General features: G+C 40.1%; 1 protein-coding gene across 16 annotated transcripts in view; it reads left to right on the top strand.

The window, feature by feature from the left end:
* The window catches only part of NEB (nebulin), a 208427-nt gene that overhangs the window by 121616 nt on the left and 62244 nt on the right, over window positions 1-24567 (top strand). For all 16 annotated transcript variants that reach the window (XM_010839994.1, XM_010839993.1, XM_010839991.1 and 13 more), the window contains exons 82-104: window positions 1582-1785; window positions 2134-2238; window positions 6755-6859; window positions 6960-7271; window positions 8226-8330; window positions 8860-8958; window positions 9219-9320; window positions 9446-9553; window positions 10042-10353; window positions 11694-11798; window positions 11908-12012; window positions 12374-12481; window positions 13690-13797; window positions 13899-14012; window positions 14455-14652; window positions 15212-15316; window positions 16008-16112; window positions 16209-16313; window positions 19971-20078; window positions 22180-22293; window positions 22606-22803; window positions 23127-23231; window positions 23857-23961. In XM_010839994.1, coding sequence (XP_010838296.1) covers window positions 1582-1785; window positions 2134-2238; window positions 6755-6859; window positions 6960-7271; window positions 8226-8330; window positions 8860-8958; window positions 9219-9320; window positions 9446-9553; window positions 10042-10353; window positions 11694-11798; window positions 11908-12012; window positions 12374-12481; window positions 13690-13797; window positions 13899-14012; window positions 14455-14652; window positions 15212-15316; window positions 16008-16112; window positions 16209-16313; window positions 19971-20078; window positions 22180-22293; window positions 22606-22803; window positions 23127-23231; window positions 23857-23961 — 3135 coding nt within the window. The remainder of the gene's footprint in view (window positions 1-1581; window positions 1786-2133; window positions 2239-6754; window positions 6860-6959; window positions 7272-8225; window positions 8331-8859; window positions 8959-9218; window positions 9321-9445; window positions 9554-10041; window positions 10354-11693; window positions 11799-11907; window positions 12013-12373; window positions 12482-13689; window positions 13798-13898; window positions 14013-14454; window positions 14653-15211; window positions 15317-16007; window positions 16113-16208; window positions 16314-19970; window positions 20079-22179; window positions 22294-22605; window positions 22804-23126; window positions 23232-23856; window positions 23962-24567) is intronic.

Raw genomic sequence — 24567 nt, 5'->3', positions numbered from 1 at the left:
ATTTGTTTCTTGTATAGAATGAATTCTTGCTTTTAATTATCTGAACTTCCCTTAAGCTTCAGGAGATATATTAATATAATAGATGAGTTTGTTATAGAAGAGTATACCCATCATTTGAAACAATTGCCATTTGGTGAATTTAGTCCAGTTTCTAGATAAATGCAGTCTCTTCATTAACCTGAATCACACTGGTGTATTAAAGAATGCATATCAATCAAGTTCTTAATGATAAAGGGAAAAAAAATTAAAAAAAAAAAAAAGAATGATAAAGGGAAGCTTCAAAACCTATGTAATCCTCTTCAAGAATCCTTCTAGATTTTGTGTATCTGTCATACTTCACACACTAAAACATATAACCTTCTTCACTAAGGTAGAAATTTCCCTGCATTTTGACTCCTCTTATTCCTTATTTTAGCTTGATATTTGTGTCCTATTAATATTGATATACTATTTCTGAAGAACACAACGGTTTTTTTTAATGAAATTCATAACTGGTGTTTCACATAAAGCAATTTTATCTGGTTAACTACTTACATATTCCTGAGAAAACATGTGGAGATAGCCGAGGAAATGCAAATCCCAGTTCAAAAGGAAGTGCTGTCCTGAAAAAGAAAACCCAAGTGGGATTGAAATTGTGCAACTAGGGACTGAGTTCTTAATTATCCCTTTAAAAATATTTATTAAACCTACCATGTACCATGTCTTGTGCTGAACACTAAAGGCACAATGGTGAATAAAGAAGAACAAGACAAAGTTCCTGACTGAAGGAAGTTCACGTTGATGATAAAGGAACAGATGTCAACTAATGAATATCAGCAAAAATGGGATGGCTGAAAAAGAGTGGTCATTGCACTATGAAAAAGTGAGGTGGGAAAAGCTTCTCTGGGGAAATGCTGATTTGAGATAAGAAAAGAGAATAGGAGTTGGTTGTGAGGAAAACACTGTGAGGCCATTCCTGCAGAATGACCAACATCATACACAAAGCAGAGTGTATATAAAGCACAGACTGAAAGGCCAGTGTGGTCAGAACATATGGGTCAAAGGGAAGCCCGTGACAGATGAGGTTGGAAGAATGAGGAGGGACTCATGCTAGACCATCAGCACAGCCTAGTCTATGATAAGATGTTGATCTTTATCCTGAGGCCAATGGGAAATCATAGGTTTGGAGGATGTTGTGACATCAGATTTGAATGATGAATTTTGTAAAGACCATTCTGGCTTTTGTGTGGAGAACTTGTTGGAGAATCTATTATTTTTTTCAAAGTCTGCATTGGCCAGTGAGATGATAACCAAGATATTCAAAAATCTCCCACACATCCCCCAAGCAGGGCATCCCTTCTGCATCATTCTGCTTTCTAGAATTTGTGTATGCACATGAACACACACACCCACACACCAGAGAAGACAAAGCAGGACAAAACACTGCTGTGCATATGAGAAATTCTCTGTTAGGCCCATGGTCAGCTTGATTTTTGTTTCTGGAAGAAAAATGTAACATGAAAAGCTGCTTTCTTACTTTACCACAGATTTAACAAAACCAAAACCAAAACCTGCCTCTCCTGACTTTGTTTTCTTTCCCAGGCCATCTACAAGGCTGACTTGGAGTGGCTCCGTGGCATCGGCTGGATGCCTGAAGGATCTCCAGAAGTACTGAGAGTCAAGAATGCCCAGCATATCTTCCGAGACAGTGTCTATCGGACACCTGTGGTGAAACTCAAGTACACAAGTATTGTTGACACACCTGAAGTTGTCCTCGCGAAATCCAATGCTGAAAATATCAGCATTGTGAGTCACATTTTTGTCCTGTATTAAAATTCATGTTATAAAAGGAATGCTAAATAATTAATCTGGTAATCCATTTGTAAGATAATAGTAATATTGATGATAGCAAAGATTTCAGTAAGTGATGTTGACACGGTTGTTTTGTTACTGCTTACTAATTCTAAACAAAATCTCAAAGTACACATGAAAGGTGGTAATACAGATTTCATAACAAATTTGAGTAACTTATGCAAAAAGATTCTGGAAATTTTTAATATGAAAAGATTTGGGACCAGAAAAATCAAAAGTTGTACACTGCAACTAGAAAAATTACAAACTGTGAAGTAATTTTGTTATTGGTTCTTTCCACAGCCAAAGTACAGAGAAGTTTGGGACAAGGATAAAACTTCAATCCACATAATGCCAGATACTCCAGAAATTAATCTTGCTAGAACCAATGCTCTTAACGTGAGCAATGTAAGTACTGCAACAGACTCCCCTTTTGTTTGGAAAGTCGCCCAGTTGGTACGAAGCTATCACCAGGGAACTCTTCATAGGCAAGGAAGAGAAGATCGCGTGGGTAAGGAGGCCCTTGCCCAGGAGTGAGGAGAGGGGCCGATCCCTGGTTCTGAATCCCTGGGTAAGGCCAGTTACTGTGAGGCAATGTCAACATGACAAAAGAGAGAAGGGAACAAGGAGAAAGATGATGAAAGAGGAATGAAGAGACACAAACAAGAAAGGGGAATGAATGACAGATTCAGATGGACATAAAATAATTAAAATTCATTTCACAGTGGTATTTAAATTGATTTTAAAACCCAGATATATAGGGGATTCTTTTTATGAAATTATAAAGTACTAAAATTGACCCCAAGAAAAGAATAAAAACATAAGAAGTGAAGAGGGTTATTAAAGACCTCTCCTCACTCTTCTATGATGTCAGGGTCACCCAGATGATTTTATAGGGCAATTGTTTCCAAACTTTAAGGAATAAATAACTATAGAGCCTAATGAAAGAAGGAAAACCTTCCCCATTATCAAAACTTGTCCAACTGCCTCAAATGAAAACTGTAGACCAATAATAATGAGGAAATCTTAAATAAAATATTAACAAATCAAATTTGATAGTACATGAATATGATATAATACAAATAACTAGGATTCATTCAGGAATGCCAAAAATATTTCATATTCAGAAAACTGATAATATGCTGGAACAAAAGAGAAAAATTGTATGCTCATTTTATTAGATTTAAAAAGATGTATGACCAAATCAAATATCCATTCTTATTTTTTAATAAAGTCTTAGCAAAATAAGAATAAATGAATATTTTCTTGTCATAACTAAGAGTAAATTTCAAATCAAAGGCAAGGCTCAAGTAAGTAAGTTTCTCATTCAAGTCAGGAGTAAACCAAGGATGCCCACTAGTTCCCTTCAGTTCAGTCGCTCAGTTGTGTCCAACTTTTTGCGACCCCATGGACCACAGCACACCAGGCCTCCCTGTCCATCACCAATTCCTGGAGCTTACTCAAACTCATGTCCATTGAGTCAGTGATGCCATACAACCATCTCACCCTCTGTCATCCCCTTCTCCTCCCACCTTCAATCTTTGCCAGCATCAAGGTCTTTTCCAATGAGTCAGTTCTTCACATCAGGTGGCCAAAGTATTGGAGTTTCAGCTTCAGCATCAGCCCTTCCAATGAATATTAAGGACTGATTTCCTTTAGAGTGGTTGGATCTTCTTGTAGTCCAGGGGACTCTCAAGAGGCTCCTCCAACACCACAGTTTAAAAGCATCAATTCTTCGGCTTTCTTTATAGTTCAGTTTTCTTTAGAGTCCAACTCCCACATCCATACGTGACCACTGGAAAAACCATGGCTTTGACTAGATGGACCTTTGTTGGCAAAGTTATGTCTCTGCTTTTTAATATGCTGTCTAGGTTGGTCATAACTTTTCTTTCAAGGAGCAATCATCTTTTTATTTCATGGCTGCAGTGATTTTGCATCATCATCTGCAATGATTTTGGAGCCCCAAAAATAAAGTCTGTCACTGTTTCCATTGTTTCCCCATCTATTTGCCATGAAGTGATGGGACCAGATGCCATGATCTTAGTTTTCTGAATGTTGAGCTTTAAGCCAACTTTTTCACTCTCACTTTCATCAAGAGGCTCATTACTATTTTTTAACATTTGCTTAAAGTAGCTTAATGATAAGCTCCTCATTTATCCCCAAATAATTAATTAACAGTAAGGATAAGAGGGCTTCCCTGGTGGCTCAATGGTAAAGAATCCACCTGCCAGTGCGGGAGACACGGGTTAATTCCTGGTCCAGCAAGATCCCACATGCTGCAGAGCAGCCAAGCCCATGTGCCACAACGACTGAGCCTGAGCCCGAGCCCAGGAACTGCAGCTATTGAAGCCCGTGTGCCCTAGAGTCTGTGCTCCACAAGAGAAGACACTGCCATGAAAAGCCCATTACTCTGCAACAAAGAGTAGCCCCTGTTCGCCTCAGCTAGAGAAAAGCCCACACAGCAATGAAAAGCCAGCACATCCCTAAAAAAAGGGAAAAAAAAGAGTAAAGATAAGAGAAAAATATCATAAAGAAAAAGGCAGAATTATCATCCTTTGCAGAATAAATCATTGTATACCAGGGGAAAGGGAGAGATCAACTTAAAACTCTATTAGATAAAATGAAAGAATTCAGTTACACGGGTAGCTTCACAGTTTAAGAAAGTTCAAGAAAGGTAGTACCTTCATGAATCACAGAGATTTTTCTGTGTGTGGAACAGTATGACCTTAGAAGAAGGATACTGTCTTTCTTAATACAGTCCACCATGGCTTGGAACCTTTTATCTTTCAAAAAATAATAAATCTTTGTGAGAGGAGTCTTCCAAGTAAAGATTCCTCATCATGTGTGTACTGCACCACCAACTTTATTGTAATGAGCCTCTTAGGAGCTAATTTTTTCCAAGAGCTGGGAAGAAAGCAAAATTTTGATGCTTCTTTTGAACTAGAATTGGTACAGTATATGGTGCAGTGAATTCTTATTGCCAAGTGAGTGGATGGAAAGACGGCCAGCTCTTCACTGCGTAGAATCAGCCTCTTCCTTCCAATCCATAGACATCTTTGGAAAAAAAATTCTGGAAAGCCTCATGTGCTATCTTTTGCATGATAAATTTCTCAGCTGGAAATACCAGAACCCTACCATTAATATTGGGCTTCCTAGGTGGCACTATTGGTAAAGAACCTCTCTGCCAAGACGTAAAGGGATGTGGGTTTGATTGCTGGGTCAGGAAGATCCCCTGGAGGAAGGCATAGCAATCCACTCCAGTGTTCCTGTCTGGAGAATCCCATGGACAGAGGAGCCTGGTGGGCTACAGTCCATAGGGTCGCACAGAGTTGGATACAACTGAAGCAACTTAGCACGCATGCACACACCATTAGTATCATGATATAAGCAAGACTAGTATTTGACACCATGCCAAAAGTAAAGTTGTTAAATTTAGATACTAATGAGAATGGCTTCTGTTTTGGAAGGTATCAAACATCCTATCTGAATACTAAACAAAATATTCACTTTCTTTATACATAGTGTTGCTAGTATTGTAATCTTGATAAAGTCCCCTATTTTAAGTAATTTTCAGCATTTAGAAAGCAGTTTTTTCAGAATATTTGTATGTAATTTTATGGGTAACCAAACAACTTCATGTTAAATTGATTCATTTAAACTTGACACCAATCACATGGGTAAGACAGTGTTATTTGTTTTTAATCATATGGGAAAGTTCAGACTTAAAAAGATTAAAGAATTTGCCCACATTCTCACAGTTAGTAGGTGAAGAAGTTAGGTCCTAAGTCCAGTTTTTTTGTAGCTCAGATAAAAATTATATCTGACCACATAAAAAAAGTATATCACATAAGAAAAAATAGTATAATAATATATGTAATAAAACAAATACAAAAAATTTAAAATAACATAATTACAAATTTCCATTAAATATTCTCTATTATAATACATTTAAATGTGGAAAACACTTTCTTTTGTACAAAAAAAAGTCCAGCATTAAAATAGGCCCAGTCAAACTTAATACAAAAACTTGAATGAAAATTCATATAAAACTTTCCCATACTTATAAGGACAGATCCTATCTAAGCACTCATTTTTCAAAATGCAAAGGCCATGAAACTAATTGAAATTCACTTCTCCTTTCTGCCTTGTTCAAGCTGTGAACAATGGTGATAGGTTTGATTTCTGAATTATACATTTAAATTACTGCTATTTCTCACATTGTTAATACAGAAGTTATCCACTTAAATGTGAACATATATTTATAAAGTTATCTGTAAATCAGTCACTATTTTCATTGACTTCTCTTTACAAACACAACAGCGATACACTTAGAAAGTGGCCCATTATCTCCAATCAGTGCTTCAGTAAAAAGATCTAACGCTCCCAAACACTATGCATCAACAATTGTATTAGAAGATCTAAAAAAAAAAAAAAAACTGTGTAGAGAGGGAAAAACCCTGTTGTTTTTCAAATGTAAGCCCTTCTTTTTCAAATTAAAAACCCTCTTGTTTTTCAGAATGTAAAAAGTTTATAATTCTGAAGATTACGAAATTGAAATGAAGAATTAAGTAGAATTATGAAGAAATTCAATAATAGCCCATTAATGTTTGAACTTAAACTGATCCCAGTGCTATCAATACAAGAAGCACCAAAACCCTTTTACATCAACCATAAACAACTATATTGAAATTATAATTCAAATTAAAAAAAGGAAAAAGCCTTGTCAAGTCCAGATCTTTGGATTCCAGACATGATTTTGTTCTCCAGTACACTGGTCCATGATGATTCTTTCACTTATTCTCTTTTTATAAACTGGTTCTAGGACTTCAAAACTGTACCCCTTTGTTATTAATTTTCACTTGAACCCCTGTAGTCACTGATGAGTTTGAACTGGGAACAATACCTTGTTTTTCCTCCTCTTCAGAAACTTTACCGTGAAGGTTGGGATGAGATGAAGATGAGCTGTGACGTCCGGCTGGACGCCATCCCCATCCAGGCTGCCAAGGCCTCCAGGGAGATCGCGAGTGACGTGAGTGTGGCCTTGTTTACTCCTCAGTTTTTCGTGCAAACGCCCCAGGTGCATAGAGAGTTCGTGCTGTGATCCATCTGCTGTGTTTTTCTGTCCCCAGTATAAATACAAGCTTGATCACGAGAAGCAGAAGGGACACTACGTGGGCACCCGCACAGCCAGGGATGACAACAAGATCCGCTGGGCCCTCATAGCTGGCAAGATTCAGAATGAAAGAGAATACCGGCTGCACTGGGCCAAGTGGAAGTCTAAGTTCCAGAGCCCCCCGGATATGCTCTCCATCGAGCACTCTAAAAATTCCCAGACTCTGGTCAGCGATATCGATTACCGCCATTACCTGCACCAGTGGACGTGCATGCCTGACCAGAACGATGTGATTCAGGCCAGGAAAGCCTACGATCTGCAAAGCGATGTGAGTGGGCTGCATTTTAGCCTGAACTCTTTCATCATTTTCCCAGGACTCCCAGAAAGTTTATGTCATTAAATCTTGCATCATCACTCCATGTCTTTATACAGCCAAGAATTTGGTTTTGGTTAGAATTTATAGTGTGGTATTAAAATCACCAGTACCATGAAGGATAAGGAAATAAGTGGTAGTTGAATATAGTTCTTAATTGTATCATGTTAAAGACAACTACTCTGAAAGTATTACTTCTACAGAACTTAAGAAGCAACAGAAGTTTAAATTGTAAGTAAAATATTGGCAGTCCATGGACAGGATACAGGCATAGATATGCTGTTTTAGTTGACACAGTGTTTTTAAATTTTGAATTAAGTTTTAAAATCAGGGAATTTTGTATACAAACCTAGGATTTCCCATTTTGTTGGAAAAAAATTAGAGGATGCAGCTCCAGACATGAACTAGCCATTGATAGTCATGACCTCGGGCTAAATTAAGGCTACTGCTGCTGCTGCTAAGTCACTTCAGTCGTCTCTGACTCTGTGCAACCCCACAGACGGCAGCCCACCAGGCTTCCCCGTTCCTGGGATTCTCCAGGCAAGAACACTGGAGTAGGTTGCCATTTCCTTCTCCAATGCATGAAAGGAAAAGTGAAAGTGAAGTTGCTCAGTCGTGTCCAACTCTTAGCAACCCAATGGACTGCAGCCTACCAGGCTCCTCCATCCTTGGGATTTTCCAGGCGAGAGTACTGGAGTTGGTTGCCATTGCCTTCTCCGAAATTAAGGCTAAACCCCTTTAAATAGCAAACATGGGCCCCAGTTTATTATGCTGCCGCATCATTAATTTACTTAAGTTACTTGTCTGGTGCTTGAGTATGTCATTCTTAAATTGCATTTCTCCATCAGACCAATGAATAGAACAAATGTGACCAGACTTACTGACTTCTTCCTGGTCTTATTTTCACAGGCTATTTACAAGGCTGACTTGGAATGGTTACGTGGGATTGGGTGGATGCCAGCTGATTCTGTTTCTGTCAATCATGCCAAGCATATGGCAGACATCTTCAATGAGGTATTCCAAGATCTTATCCTGACATTCAGCACATTTCCTAAGAAACTAAACAAAAATACACCAGCTAACATGCAGTCATTCCCCATCAGCAATTACAGTTTCAATTGCTATCCTTTCCAAAATAATCCTGTACTGTCCCTGTCACATTGTGGGACCATACCCATAAGAATGTAAGACCACTCAGTGATGCTTGGAATTGTATAAATGGAAATTTTCTTCAGTCCTCAATGGCAATACATGTGAGAGAAGTTTGAAAATTGAAAAACACACATACACACACAGAGTACATGTAATGATATATTACATGATTTTGGGAGCTAAGCAAACCTGCTACCTTAAAATCTGTGGAAGGTATAAGATGTCAACCCATTTGTTTAAAAATAAAATGCTAAGAAGAAAGCCAAATTGCCAAAAAGATGCCATTGAAATATGACATTCTACACTTCTAGTTCAGACACACCCTTAAATGCAGCATATCTTGCTCAGGACCAGAGACAATGTTGTCTAAAAGAGATTTTCTTTCCCATAGAAAAAATATCGCACAAAAATAGAAACTCTCAGCTTTACTCCTGTGGATGACAGAGTTGATTACGTGACAGCAAAACACAGTGGTGAAATCCTGAACGATGTAAGTACATGACTGTTGTTCTAAAACGGCTCGGTTAAATTTTTAAATAAAGGTGATCTGTTAAAAATTGTTTAAAATAGTAAAATTTCTGGGTTTGGAAGATGTTGTTTCCAAAGCTTTTCCGCTTCCTTACACTCATTGTGCAATCGCTGTCTGAGATACGGATTGTAAATATTGAGACGACTGGTGCTAGCAGCTGCTTGGACAGCATTATGTGTTCTTAATATCGAAGAACTTACCAACTTGCTTCTCATTTCTAGATTAAGTACCGAAAAGATTGGAATGACACAAAATCAAAGTACACTCTCACAGAAACCCCTCAGCTGCATACTGCCCAGGAGGCAGCCCGGATACTGGACCAGGTAAGGATTTTGCCTGGACACCTGACACTTTCTGTGAGGATGGAGGACTATAACACACCTGTAGGAGACTTAGCCCTCTATCCTGACTCCTTGGTTTAACCCTTTGTCATGTCTCTGTCTTTTAGTATCTCTACAAGGAAAGCTGGGAGAAACAGAAAGCCACCGGTTACATTTTGCCTCCAGATGCTGTGCCATTTGTTCATGCCCATCATTCTGGTGATGTTCAGAGTGAGGTAAGTTATTCTGATACAAGTGCACTTTGCAAAGGCTGGCCATTGCTCTTACAGGGACCCAGTTACCCTAAGACATAGCACCATGGAGAGCTCCTTGTTGGCTGGCAGGCCTGGCTGGCCTTGGGGATGGCCAGAGTACCTGCTCCATTCTTGTCCTTTTCCTGTGGGCTCTTAGCATTCTTCATCTTTTTTTTTTTTTTCTCTGCTGCTTCAAAAACTATTGTTTGAGGTCTTTATTTGTTTCTTCTATTCTCTGCTTCCCTAAAATCTCTAAGCCTTCAAATAAGATATTGCCAGAATTAGAAAGTAAGTGTATATTTTTCTATTTTTAAATTGAAATGTCTTCATCTCTATTTCAATTTTTTTCGTATTTATTCTTGTGAGAGTAACAGAAATATCTGGGGGCCTGAGCTTGCTTGATGTTTCAAGCCCCTTCTGCCTTGTGTGTTTGTCTAAGTTGACGGAATCTCTGTTCCTCTTCCCACCAGCTGAAATACAAAGCTGAACACGTCAAGCAGAAAGGTCATTATGTGGGTGTCCCGACGATGAGAGATGATCCTAAACTGGTTTGGTTCGAGCACGCAGGCCAGATTCAGAATGACAGACTTTACAAAGAGAACTATCATAAGACAAAGGCCAAAATCCATATACCTCCTGATATGGTGTCGGTGTTGGCAGCCAAGGAGGGACAGGCCCTTGCCAGTGACATTGATTACCGCAATTACCTGCACCAATGGATATGTCACCCTGACCAAAATGATGTTATTCAGGCAAGGAAGGCCTATGACCTACAGAGTGATGTAAGTGATTTTTGTCTCTTAATTATCTAGAGGCATGTGGTCTACTCAGATCATAAGCACTAACTTCGAGCCTCCAGTCTTTGAAACTCATAACCGTAAATATATAGTTTGCTGTCAGAAGGGAACTGAGGCTGGATATGAAGTAGAGAAAGGTTGGGAGCAGTAATGGACAGCTTTGCTTGCTGACTGTGCATTTCTGAATAACGTTCAAAGTCAAGTTTTAAAAAATTGATTCTGTACCATCTCTATCATCAATAGTTCTTCACATGTGCATGGAAAATTGTCAACTGACTTAAAATAATTATTGACTTGGGCGGGAGTTGACATTGATTTGGGATTTCAATAATATTACATGATAGTGTAGTCAAGACCTGGGAATGCCTCCTCCTTGCTTTGCCAAGCATCTCCTTCCTCAAGGCTTTCATGAAGGAATTGCTTGCAAGGAATCAAAGCAAAAGGGACACAACATACTGATGAGTTGCAGAAGGGCCAGAAGCCCTTATGCAGAGGTTGGCAAAGCTGGGATAGAGAATGTGTGTCAGGTCACCTCCCCCTGAAGCCTGAATCAAGATCTCTACCTGCCACCAGTAGTCCGTAGGAAACAGAAACACAATGCGTTAATGTGATGCTCAGGAGCACCGAGGAGCTAAGCCTACCTGGGTGTTCTCGTTGTTACCAAAACAGGATGTCAGATTCTGCCTGCAGCACAGGTACTGAACTTGAACATCCCATCTCACTGGTGGCTGCAGCAGGATAACCTTTGTGGAACTCTAATCAGATTAGCACCTCCTCTTTATATGGCGTGCGGTGGCCTGAGAGAATCCAGGAAGTGGGGGCGAGGGTAAAGACAGACAGGAGGGGTGGCCCCCAACCCTACAAGACATGAGCATTTACTTGTGTGACTGCCTTTATTTAGTCTGAATACCCCACAGATTTCTATATAACTATATGTATCAAGTTCATCTAAAACTATAACTTCTTTGGTAAAACCTTGTCTTATGCTCACAGGTGAAAACAACGGTTCCCTACCTTTAACTCCCACAGCATCTAAGTGTTCTTGCTCTCGCAGCACCTACCACTGTCTACTTCATAGATAACTTCTCTCTACACTTCAAAGACTTTATACTCATCTCTCAAATCACCTTGCATAGTTCCTCATTCATAACAGCCATGAGAAATATTGCTCAAGTGTACAGATGAAATCATGTTTGAATCAATGAGACATAGCCACTAGAGAGAAAGCCTTAAAAACCTTCTGAAAAAGTTGTTTCTAATCTGCTGCCTGATTTCATGTGCCCGAGTTATTTACACCTGCATTGTGTCTCCCTTTCTGCTCTCAGAATATCTACAAAGCTGACTTGGAGTGGCTCCGAGGCATTGGTTGGATCCCCCTGGATTCTGTGGACCATGTGAGGGTTACCAGGAACCAGGAAATGATGAATCAGGTATGCAGAGCCTTTTCTTCCTACATAAAGCCTGGCCTCCTTACCTACCATGTGGGGATAGGTACCCTGTAGGGGACCACCTATCTTAATTGTCTCTATTCCTTTGCAGATAAAATATAAGAAAGATGCTCTTGCCAACTATCCTAACTTTACAAGTGTGGTGGATCCTCCAGAGATTGTTCTCGCCAAGATTAACTCAGTCAATCAAAGTGATGTAAGTTTTCTTTGTGTATAATAAGGTATATAAACTAAGAGCTTAACTGTCATTGAACAGACTTTCCTTACCTCCAGATAATGGTTTGTAAGAAAATGGGGAGTAAATTATAAGAAAATCTTTGGGGGAGAATGTCTTAAAAGTCACTAGTAGGACATATACTGTACCCCTTTTAGATAATATCTAAATTATTATCCCAAACATTCCATTGTGTTAGTTATAATAAAAATTATATATCATATAATGAAATTTAGCCCATTGATTAATCTCTAAATGTAACTATTTTTTGCTAGGTAGATCTTGTGAAACTTTAAATATATATTTAGAATAATCAAAGGTTCTCTTTGTTTTCTCTCCTTAGGTAAAATATAAAGAAACATTTAATAAATTAATAAAGGGCAAGTATATCTTTTCTCCAGATACACCATATATCACCCACTCCAAAGACATGGAAAAACTCTACAGTACTGTAAGTTCTATTTTATGTGATGTACAACTCAGTTCTGAATTTTAAGCTTTTGTTAGCATGCATGCTCTTGGCTGACTTTATGAACGACTGAACTTATAAGGAGACCTATTATTTTGTTGTATTTATTTTTATTTCATAGCGTATTATTCAGAGCAAGTAGTATTTATTCAGCTAGTATTGTTTGAGGCCCTGTGATGTGCCAGGCACTGAGGGAGACACTGAGGAGCTAAAGATCAATAAGATAAGACTTTCAGGAGCAGCTGCAAGTGAGGGAGATGATGTACAAATAAGAAGGTGGATGAACCTAGAGCCTATTATACAGGGTGAAGTAAGTCGGAAAGAGAAAAACAAATATTGTACATTAATGCGTAATATGGGATCCTGAAAGATGGTACTGATGGACCTACTTGCAGGGCAGCCACGGAGACACAGACATAGAGAACAGGCCTGTGGACCCAGCAGGGGAAGGAGAGGGTGGAACGAACTGAAGGAGAAGCGTGGAAACATATACATTACCATATGCAAAACAGCGAGCCAGTGGGAATTTGCTGTGTGACTCAGCTAACTCAACCCAGTGCTCCGTGACAACCTAGAGGGGTGGGATGGAATGGGAGATGGGAGGGGAAGTAGGCATACCTATGGCTGATTCATGTTGATGTATGGCAGAGACCAACACAATATTGTAAAGCAATTATCCTCCAACTAAAAATAAATAATTTTTTAAAAAGACAATAATGTAACAAGTGCTATATCACTTCTGGGCACATGTAGAACCAAGCAGCTACCAACAGAAAGAAGACAGGAAAGGGTGGTCCCTTGTTAGCAATCATGTCCAGATATTTCCAGCCAGCAAGTGGAGGACTTGCTCTCCAAATTTTAATTCAGCTTATCTAAAAGGTGTGTGTGTATGCTGAATGGGAAGCAATCTTTGGTGATTCTTTCCCTGTGTGCAAATTTGTTTTCACTTTTATTAGAAATGTAAATAAAGTTAAACTCTATTATAAAATGTCTCGGGGTCAGTAGGTTTAATTTGCAACTAGTCCAAAAACTCTATCCTGTTCATAAGTAGGGACACTATTGACTATAAATGAAGATTTAGGCCTTGCCTTAAAACATAAATACTTTACCTTGGTTTTACCATTTACCTTCAAGTACATCTAGAAGAGGTTGAATGCAAAGTTTTGTTGATATGCATTTCTTTGTCCTAGATACTGTATAAAAGGGCCTGGGATGGAACGAAGGCCTATGGCTACACCCTGGACGAACGCTACATCCCCATTGTGGGAGCCAAGCATGCTGACTTTGTGAACAGTGAGGTCAGTAGGACTTTTTCCTTTCTTGAGTTTGAGAGTCTTTCTAGCCACAAAGGACTGGTTGGAAAGTCCTAGTGATTCTCAATGCCGTACCTACTTCACAGCTGAAATACAAAGAGACGTATGAGAAACTGAAGGGTCACTACCTGGCTGGAAAAGAAATCAGTGAGTTCCCCAACGTGGTTCACTGTCTGGACTTCCAAAAAATGAGGAGCTTGGTAAGCAAAGTTCACTTTAACAAGAGGATTTGCACAGTGTACTACTCTTCTGCCTATTTATAATCTGCCCTTTGTCTCAAAATCAGCTGGGGGTGGGATAGTGAGGAGTGAACCAGTCTTGAGACTTTCCCCCATCCCTGCCACATAGCCCTGCACCCCTTTGGTAGCCATCTGTTTTCACCCTTTCCCCCCATTCCTCCAAACACAGTGTGGGCTCTGTATTTGGAAAAAGGAGAAAACAAGATTGGTTCCTCTTTACTTTGTGTTATAGTAAAGGGATGGGAAATTTTTGAAGAAGTAGAATATATTAAAGTATCATTTTTTTAACCTTGGTCCAGTCTAAAGATATTGATCTGTATTGAAAATAAGACTCTAGGAAAGATTGATCAGAATAGCTTAATGGCTTTCTTATTTTTGTCTTTAAATGTGTATCATTCTTTAGTTGAACTACAGAAGACATTATGAGGACACCAAAGCAAATGTCCATATCCCCCAAGATATGATGAATCACGTGTTGGCTAAAAGGTGCCAGTACATCCTCAGTGACCTGGAATACCGACACTACTTCCACCAGTGGACGTCTCTTCCAGAAGAACCCAATGTCGTCCGGGTCCGGCACGCGCAGGAGATCTTGAGTGATGTATGAGGTCCTTTCTGCAGCTTGATTAAGTTACAGCCTTCACCCAGCCCTGCCCGGGCCCCCATGCCCTTGTTGTCTCTGTATTCCTAAACCCTGCTGCTTTTCAATTCAAAGAGGCAGGAGTGACGTTTTTTGGTGTAAAGATCCCCTCAGAGCAATGAGACTCCTGTGTTAACTATTTAATCTCTTCAACACTAGACTAAAACTGAGCTGTTACTCTCCTCCTAAACTTCTTTAGGCTAGGGCATTGGGCTTCCCTGATAGCTCAGCTGGTTAAGAATCCTCCTACAATGCAGGAGACCCCCGTTTGATTCCTGGGTTGGGAAGTTCCCCTTGAGAAAAGGTAGGCTAACCCGCTCAAGTAGCCTTGGGCTTAGCTTTTGCTCTCCTCCTAAACTTCTTTAGACTAGGGCATTAAAGACCTTCCAGCTGTTGAAAAACCCACCCTATGGCAGCTGAGTATACTAAGCACAGCCAAAGGCTGACAGGAGAAAATCAAATCCTCGATTGGAAGTTCAGTTAGTACCGGTCACCTTTCACTGTTCCTTCTTTCTTGCAGAATGTGTATAAAGATGACTTGAATTGGCTGAAAGGCATTGGGTGTTACGTTTGGGATACACCCCAGATCCTCCATGCGAAGAAATCATATGACCTCCAGAGTCAGGTGAGCCATATTCCTAGGACTAGCTCATTGTGGGTTGATGGACTCCATGATGCTCCCAGTGAGCTGATAGCGAGACTGTCCCTGTGCCCAGGTGGAGAAAGTGGCTCTGACAGTACACAGTCTAAGGGAACCAAAGACCCCTGCCCAATAAAACCTCTTCTGGTAGCCAGCTCTTGCGCTGGCCTTCCTCAGTTTGAGTGTCCCCTGTGGTTTAAGGCTATAGATGTTTATAGCAGACTGTTATCTGGGAGCTATTTCACAGTGAACTACCCTCAAGCATGTACACCTTAGTTGATCAGGTTAACTGGTAGGGAGTAGAAACCAAATGCATACTTTGACCATAAGTATTTAACTTTTGAAGTAAAAAGTAGTTACTTGGAGAACTTTACAGCAGAAATTCATCTCGGGGAGGGCAGCTATCTGATGGATGTTGAAATTGAAGGGCTGTTGTCAGGGACAGAGTATAAGCAAGGAAAAGACAACATGATGAAGGAGGGACCTGGCAAAGATCCAGACTCCACTTTTGGTCAAGAGAAACTGTTAGTTTTGACAGCTGGGCAAAGTCTGCAGGACTGTCCAACCTATCCTTTTTGTTAAGATTAAAGCAGAAACCCAGAAATGTACATCTAAGTTGGCACAAATGGCAGATCTGCATTTTACCATTTTCCGTAACTTTTCTTTTTCTTCACAGATACTATACACAGCAGCAGGTAAAGAAAATCTAAAGAATTATAACCTGGTCACAGACACACCACTTTATGTGACTGCTCTTCAAAGTGGCATTAATGCCAGTGAGGTGTGTCTTCCATGTACAACTCTCCCAGGACAAGCTGTTATTGTCTTACATGTTGTCAAATAATAGAAAAGAATAACCTGTCTTCTTTGTCTGTAGGTGAAATATAAAGAGAATTATCATCAGATCAAAGACAAATACACGACAGTTCTAGAAACAGTGGATTATGACAGAATCAAGAATCTGAAGGATCTGTTTAGCAGTGTGAGTTGAGTTTTCTTTTCTCTGTATCTGAGTTACCCCTTCCACCTTTAGAGACAATAAGAGATTAAAAGGAACAAGCAACCTTACCCCCAAAGGTCTAATCTTTTTCCTGGAACTTTAAGTTCCTACTTTATCTTATAAATCCTAATGCTGCTGCTGCTGTTAGGTCGCTTCAGTCATGTCCAACTCTGTGCAACCCCAGAGACGGCAGCCCACCAGTCTCCCCCGTCCCTGGGATTCTCCAGGCAAGAACATTGGAGTGGGTTGCCATTTCCTTCTCCAATGCATGAAAGTGAAAAGTGAAAGTGAAGTCGCTCAGTTGTGTCCAACTCTTTGCGACCCCATGGACTGCAGCCTACCAGGCTCCTCTGTCCATGGGAGTTTCCAGGCAAGAGTATTGGAGTGGGGTGCCATTGCCTTCTCCGATAAATCCTAATAGGTACAAGTAAATAAGCCCCAATTTGAGTATTGTTCTATGTCATGCAGTTGATACAAATTCACTAACTCGTTCCCTAGTGCAAACAGGTACTGTTGGAGCTAGTCTTTGTTGACCCTGAACTTGTTTTTGCCTAGCTTTTCCTTTGCCCAGTGACTTAGAGATCAACAGAGGCACTCTTTTTTTTCCTCCTGTGAATTGGCTAATTAATCAAACAGTTTTTAAACTTCATTTTGAAATAATTTTAGATTTACAGAAAAATTGCAAAAGTAGTAAAGAGAATTCCCATACACTTTTCTCCATAGAACAATTACCAAAAAAAAAAAAAAAATTAGCATTGTAATAATGTTATAGACTTTATCCAGACTTCAACAGTATTTCCACTAAAGTACTTTGCTGTCCCAGAGGCCAGTCTAGGATCCCATGCTGCACTTGGTTGTCATGACTCCTTAGTCTCTTTGTATCTGAGAATTTCTTAATTCTTCCTTGTCTTTTTCTGATCTTGACCCTTTTGAAGAATTCTGGCCAGTTATTGTGTAGAATGTTTTGAAGGTTGAGTTGATCTTAAGTTTGCTCATGATTAGGTTTAAGGTATTCCTTTTTTGGCAAGAATAGCACAGATGTGATGTGCCCTTCTCAGCACATCATAGCCAGTGGTGCATGGTATCAGTAGCTGGGAATGACCTGATCACTTATTTTAAGTTGCTATCTGCTGAGATTCTCCACTGTAGACTTTCTTTTGTACCTTTGTTATTAATAAATATCTTGGAGGAGATTTTTTGGGACTATGCAATTATCCTGTTTCTCCTCACACTTTCTCTTATATATTTTAACATCCATTGATGGATCTTACCTGCAAGAATTGTTACAGTTCCCTTCTGGTTGTTTTCTCTTTCCCTTATCCCCTCTACATTTATCAATTGGAATTCTTCTGTAAGGAACAGCTGTCCCTTCTCCACTGTCAGTTTCTCTATTTATTTCTATCAGTATAGGCTCATGGATATTTATTTTATTCTATGGGATAGAATCTAATATTATTGTTTTTTATTTTGGTACTTGAATGGTTTCAACTTTGCTATTGGGAACTATTGTTGTCTAATACAATACAGGGTTCATTAACCTTTTCCTTTTTTGTAACTTTCTATTTCCTTTCCAATGAAAACATTGACTTTCATTATCTATGATATATCTACTTATTTGTGCCACCCTTGTATGCGTATAAAATGTTTCCAGAATTTCTAACACACACCCCTGTGAGAAACAAATTTACTAACTAGAGTAAGATGTTTTGTGTACAGTTATTTTTGCCTATAGCCTTAGAGTATCCAGTCGAGATATACCATTTTATAAAGTAAGTCAGTTGTTTTCTTCACCACTTCCTTCACTGTAGCTTTGTTATACATTTGTAATACAGTTAGATTTATTTGCTACAGTTTGTATTCTATTTTAGTTCCCTTCCCCATCCTGATTCTTGGTTGTTTGTTTTAATTTGCATACAGTAAATTTTACTCTTTGTGGTACATAGTACTCCACTTTTGACAAATACATAAAATCATGTATTCACCATTATAGTCAAGATACAGAAAAATTCTATATCACCTCCAAATTAACCCTTTCTGCCCCACTCCTCTCCCCTGGCATCCACAGAGCTTTTTCCTGTCCCTATTGTTTTACTTTTTCCAGAATGTCACTTAAATGTGATTACATGGTGTGTAGTCATTAGCTCTGGCTTCTTTCTCTTAGCAAAATGCATTTATGTGTTAGGACAGTTCAGTTCAGTTCATTCGCTCAGTCGTGTCCGACTCTTTGCCACCCCATGAATCGCAGCACGCCAGGCCTCCCTGTCCATCACCAACTCCCAGAGTTCACTCAGACTCACGTCCATCGAGTCAGTGATGCCATCCAGCCATCTCATCCTCTGTCGTCCCCTTCTCCTCCTGCCCCCAATCCCTCCCAGCATCAGAGTCTTTTCCAATGAGTCAACTCTTTGCATGAGGTGGCCAAAGTACCAGAGTTTCAGCTTTAGCATCATTCCTTCCAAAGAAATCCCAGGGCTGATTTCCTTTAGAATGGACTGGTTGGATCCCCTCACAGTCCAAGTGACTCTCAAGAGTCTTCTGCAACACCACAGTTCAAAAGCATTAATTCTTCAGCGCTCAGCTTTCTTCACAGTCCAACTCTCACATCCATACATAGCTGCCTAAATCAGTACTTTATCCTTTTTATAACAAAATAAAATTCTAAACCATAGTTTGTTTGTTTTTCCAGTCACAGCTAAAGGCACATCTGAGTTGCATCCAGTTTTTTACAATTATGTAAAGATGCTGTATATATTTGCATATAGATTTTGTGTGTTCACGCCTTCCCTTGTGGCTCAGTTGGTAAAGAATCCGCCTCCAATGCAGGAGACCTGGGTTCAATCCCTGGGTTGGGAAGATCCCCTGGGAGAAAGGAAAGGCTACCCACTCCAGTATTCTGGCCTGGAGAATTCCATGGACTGTATAGTCCATGGGATCCCAAAGAGTGGGACACAACTGAGCGACTTTCACTTTTGCTTTGTGTGTTCATAGCTTTTTATTTCTCCTGAGTAAATAAATACCTAGAAATGGAAACATTTTATCTCCTGCTGCTGCTGCTAAGTCGCTTCAGTCGTGTCCGACTCTGTGCGACCCCATAGACGGCAGCCCACCAGGCTCCCCCGTCCCTGGGATTCTCCAGGGAAGAACACTGGAGTGGGTTGCCATTTCCTTCTCCAACGCATGAAAGTGAAAAGTGAAAGTGAAGTTGCTCAGTCGTGTCCGACTCTTAGCGACCCCATGGACTGCAGCCCACCAGGCTCCTCCATCCATGGGATTTTCCAGGCAAGAGTACTGGAATGGGGTGCCATTGCCTTCTCCATTTTATCTCCTACTATATATCTATTTAATATTAGTGGTTTTCATCCTCTAGGAATCCTAGACCTATGAAGGAATGAATATGTCATCAAAATCTCTGATAACTGTCAAACTGTGATAAGTGCTATGGGAACGGACAAAATAATGGACTCTGAGATTATGAACAAGGCAGTAAAGCAGTTATTTACTTGGGAGCACTTGGCTCCCACAGAGTAAGATTTGGGGTTGTTAGGGAATGTCTGAGAAGGATAGAAACAGGGAAAATTTGCCTCTGGAAGTTATCCAGATTGCATTATTTTGTGTTCACAAGATTTTTAACCCCCACAGAACCTGTACAAGGAGGCCTGGGATAAAGTGAAAGCCACCAGCTACATCCTGCCTCCTAACACCGTGTCCCTGACACATGCCAAGAACCAGAAGTACATGGCCAGCCATGTAAGTCAATTAACCTTCCCACCATTCCTTGCCCTTCCCTGCTCTCCTCTCCCAGAATGCTTCTGGTTGGTTCCTGTGCTGCCCAGAAGGACCCTCAGCACTTTCAAAGGGGCACACCAGCAAAAATTTCTGGGCGCTCAGTCATCACAAAGTCTGCATTTACTCCCCTTCTCAAGGGCCCTAAAGTGCAGAGACAGTCACACACACATGAAGGACACCAGTGTGACCTTTTAGGCCTCCTGTGTGCAAATGCCATGGGTGGATATGGATATTTTAGCCAGAAATGGAAAAGAGGACGTAATACACCATATAAAATGCACTCTTTTTTTTTAATAGAATTATGTGACCTTTGGTAGAAAAATAAACCAGTGAATGTGATAACCAGTTATTTCATCAGCCCCAAATATATGATTTAAGAATAAACTGTTAACTTTATATCTATGAAATATAAAAACTTAAAAATCTTTTGAAACTGTTTTTTAAAAACAAAACTTTTTGTAGGTATAGACATAATTTTCAAAAAATCCTAAATCACATGAGCTGTTTGAATATAGTATAAGGTCTTAGCACTTTTAACCCTTTATGCCTAATATGTTCTTACGTAAAACCTTTTATTGTAAAACTCCCTATAAATTTTGTTGCAGTTCTAATAAGCCTAGTTTTCTTTCAGAAACTTTGCCTCTATTAGAGACTTTTAGCTCTTAATTTTGAACATTTTATGTAACACTTTAGACCAATATTTCTCAGATCTTTTTTCCCACACTGAGAAATCTATTTTGTACTGCAGATCAGCACATACATACACACCTGAAGTTTTTGAGAGTTCCTTCTGACATAAGTATTTTACAGAAGAGTACTTATTGCTACACTATAGACAGTGCATCCTGATCTTTCAATTCTATTCTCTTAATCTTCATATAAATGCTAGACACCCAGGAAGTTGGTTTCACTACCATCTAATGGGCCTGGAAATGCACAGTTCAGAAAAAGACTTTGTTAGACAACATATGGAATTAATTTTTACCCAGAGGGAAAAATTAAATCTGTATGATTTTTCCCAGAACAACTTAATTTGGAAGATTGCAAACAGACTAGCCCAAAGGATCAAGCTTTTCATTTGAGAATTTTTTGTAGATAGTTTTCAGAAAGCTCAGCAAAGGCTTTTTCCTTTAGTCAGGAAAAAAACTTACAGATGTTAAGATTCTCCAGGCAAATTGTTCTTGAAATGATATCAAACATAGAGAAATTAATTTTTAAAAGAAGGATTTCAACTTTAGTTTTTATTTTTAAATACCTTTGAATACTATTTTCTTTATAACTGAGGAATAGCTTACGTATAAGGAGCATGTGAACTAATGTTCTGGAAAATTCTGATGGGAAATTTCCTTGATTTCTATCAGTGAAGAGCTTTCCTGAAATTCTACATAAATACTCCCATCTTTCCTTTTTTTGTCTTAATTGAGATGTGGGCCTCTGAGTTGTAAGAGGATTGTTATTTTATCATATGCCAGAAGAGAGGATCCCAGTCTCTGTAAAAGCCTTTCCTCCTAGTTCATAAAATAAAGAAATATTCATTAATAGGCAATATGGCTTAAGAACTAGACATTGGTTTTCCCATAGAATTTAGTTGAACTGTATTTTTGGAAAACCTCATAGAAACTGAAATTCAAGGATTGAGTCTCTTAAGCACCAGACTTGTCAGTTATTAAAAACAAAGAAATTCCTGAGCACATTTTTCATCTTTTACTATGGTTAAGAAAAACAAAGCCAACATCATAAAAGAGATCATTTTTAAATTACATCATCTTTAAAATTAGTTGTAGTAACAGCAGAAATACTTGTATCGGTATGGGAGTTTTTAAAATGATATCTAAAGGATGTTTACACATAGTCTGACCTAATCTTCAGGTAATCCTATGGCAGGTACCATGCTTCCTCTACCTCTGGGCACAGACAGGGAAACAAGCTCAGAAAAGTGCTGACCCCAAGGTGGCCCGTCTTCAGAGTTGGGTTCTTATTAATTAAGTCTCATGTTCTTTTAACAATATAGATCCAGCGCTCTTCAAAATTGTTTTACTTCCTTTGTATTTTCTCTCTATAGATCAAATACCGCGAAGAATATGAGAAGTTCAAAGCTCTTTACACTTTACCCAGAAGTGTTGAAGATGATCCGAACACAGCACGGTGCCTCCGAGTTGGCAAGTTTAACATCGACGTAAGTGATCCTAAAGGCTGGTTTCAAAAGCCAAGTAACAGAACCACCAACTATAAGTCAGAACATCATTCTTTTCAGCAATGTGCATGGCACTGACTGTGCACATGTGAAGAAGCTGAGAGCTGTGTCAGCCCATACTGCCTTTCCCCACCCCTATGAATCTGTAGAAAGTGTCAGAAACATCCAGTCCCCATCCTGCCCCCAACCGGTTGCTCTAAGTGATGCCCCTGACCTCTGTGGGGTCTAAGAAAGGCACGTGTTGCCATGACCCTTGCATAGTTCCCTGTTTAACTGGTTACGTTATCTCCACAGCGCCTGTACAGATCTGTTTATGAGAAGAACAAGATGAAAATCCACATAGTGCCTGACATGGTAGAGATGGTTACTGCTAAGGATTCTCAGAAGAAAGTCAGTGAGATCGACTACCGCCTTCACCTCCACGAGTGGATTTGCCACCCCGACTTGCAAGTCAACAGTCACGTCAGGAAGGTCACAGACCAGATCAGTGACGTAAGTCCACTGCTTATGAAGGTCCTCTTCCCCAGCCCCACACACGCCCCACACCCAAGAGAGACTGACTCACTTGGTTCTTCAGCTCCGCCCTCTTCCAGAATCACTTTCCTGTACACCCAGGGGTCTACCGGGAATTTGAGCTGTCCCTAGAAGCAGGGCTCTGCATGCTGAAGTCTGAAGAGCACCCATGGCCTCAGGGCATAGTGTCTTGTTTTCATTCCGCAAAGTCATCCTGGGTCTAGAGTGTGTCTGTGTCTTTCATGTTAAAGTTACAGTCAAGTTTTCTTGTTCCGACCCCCTCCATCTGTTGCAACCCCCAGATTGTGTACAAGGATGACCTCACCTGGCTGAAAGGCATTGGTTGCTACGTCTGGGACACTCCTGAGATTCTCCACGCCAAGCATGCTTACGATCTACGCAACGATGTGAGTTTACCTTGTTTTTTGGTTTTTGGTTGTTTCAAGTATGCTTCCTTCCCTGTGTGGTCTAGAGTCAAGGGGAGAGGACGTCAAGCACAGACAGTGTCACACCCAACTGTGTCTGAAGTGGTGCTGAGGATGGCCGAGCTGGAGGAAGATGCTGAAGAGCAGAGCCGCCATTTCTCAGGAGTGCAGACAATGCAGATGAGCTGTCCCATGGTCCCCTGGTGCAGAAGGGACCCCTGGTTCTTCTCGCCACCTTCTGAACGATTTTGGATATATTAATGAGCACATAATTCCTATTATAAAAAACATCTCATTTATTAGGAGTCTGTTATGCTATAGACAGGATCTATTTGTAAGGAGAGGATTTGCTAGGCAAGGTAATACTATAATCAAGATTTTAGTAAGAAAGCTTAAATATTTCTAGGAAGGCAGCTGTCAAGCCTCCTAGAAGACTCTAGATGATCCATGTGACTATAAGCATTGATTATGCTGATTGTTATGAAATTCAGGGCCAATGTATGTGCATGCCATGAGCTAAAAGCAACCAGGCTCTATGTGAAAACCAACAATTTCAAATATAATGAATGGTCTAACACAGGCTTATTTTCCTTCTTCCTTTTGACAGATCAAGTACAAAGCTCACGTGCTGAAAACAAGGAACAATTACAAGCTGGTTACTGACACTCCTGTCTACGTTCAGGCTGTCAAAAGCGGGAAACAACTAAGCGATGTAAGTGCCCACGGAGAAGTTACTTCAGGGAGAGGAGAACAGGGCCACGGCACCAGCGGAAGTGGGGAGAACCAAAGACGGGGCAGGCCAGGCCGTTTCTCAATGGGAGACCGGTGTTGGTGCCTTAGAAAGTACTGAAGATTCTTCTCTGATTTCCTAAAACCTGATGTGTTCTATTCATTTCCTGGGGTGGCGTTGTAAATAATCAAAATTTATGAAATCCTTGGTGTTTTAGAGCTTCCCAGGTTGCTTTTTGTATCCTTGCCTCATGGTCTCAGCTTTCTAATTCATTTAGTGCTCACGGTGGTAAGGGAAGATGCCCTGGAGGCGGGCATGGCAACCCACTCCAGTATTCTTGCCTGGAGAATCCCATAGACAGTCCATAGCATTCAAAGAGTTGGACACGACTTAGCACATGTGCATGCATGATCAGATGGAGAGAAGAGGGTCTCTGCAGTTACTGATGAGGCCTCTAGCACATGTAATCCGATAGACTTGAGAGAGGCACTTAATCCCCTGAGCCTCAGCTTCCTTATGTGGACAGCGGGAAAATGGATGGCAAGCACCTGTGTAGTAGCACAGTGGTACAGAGCAGGCTGCCCCCTT

The sequence above is a fragment of the Bison bison genome, unplaced genomic scaffold (assembly GCF_000754665.1).
Source record: "Bison bison bison isolate TAMUID 2011002044 unplaced genomic scaffold, Bison_UMD1.0 scf7180017864139, whole genome shotgun sequence".
Taxonomy (NCBI): domain Eukaryota; kingdom Metazoa; phylum Chordata; class Mammalia; order Artiodactyla; family Bovidae; genus Bison; species Bison bison.
This window is presented reverse-complemented; position numbering and strand designations above follow the sequence as displayed.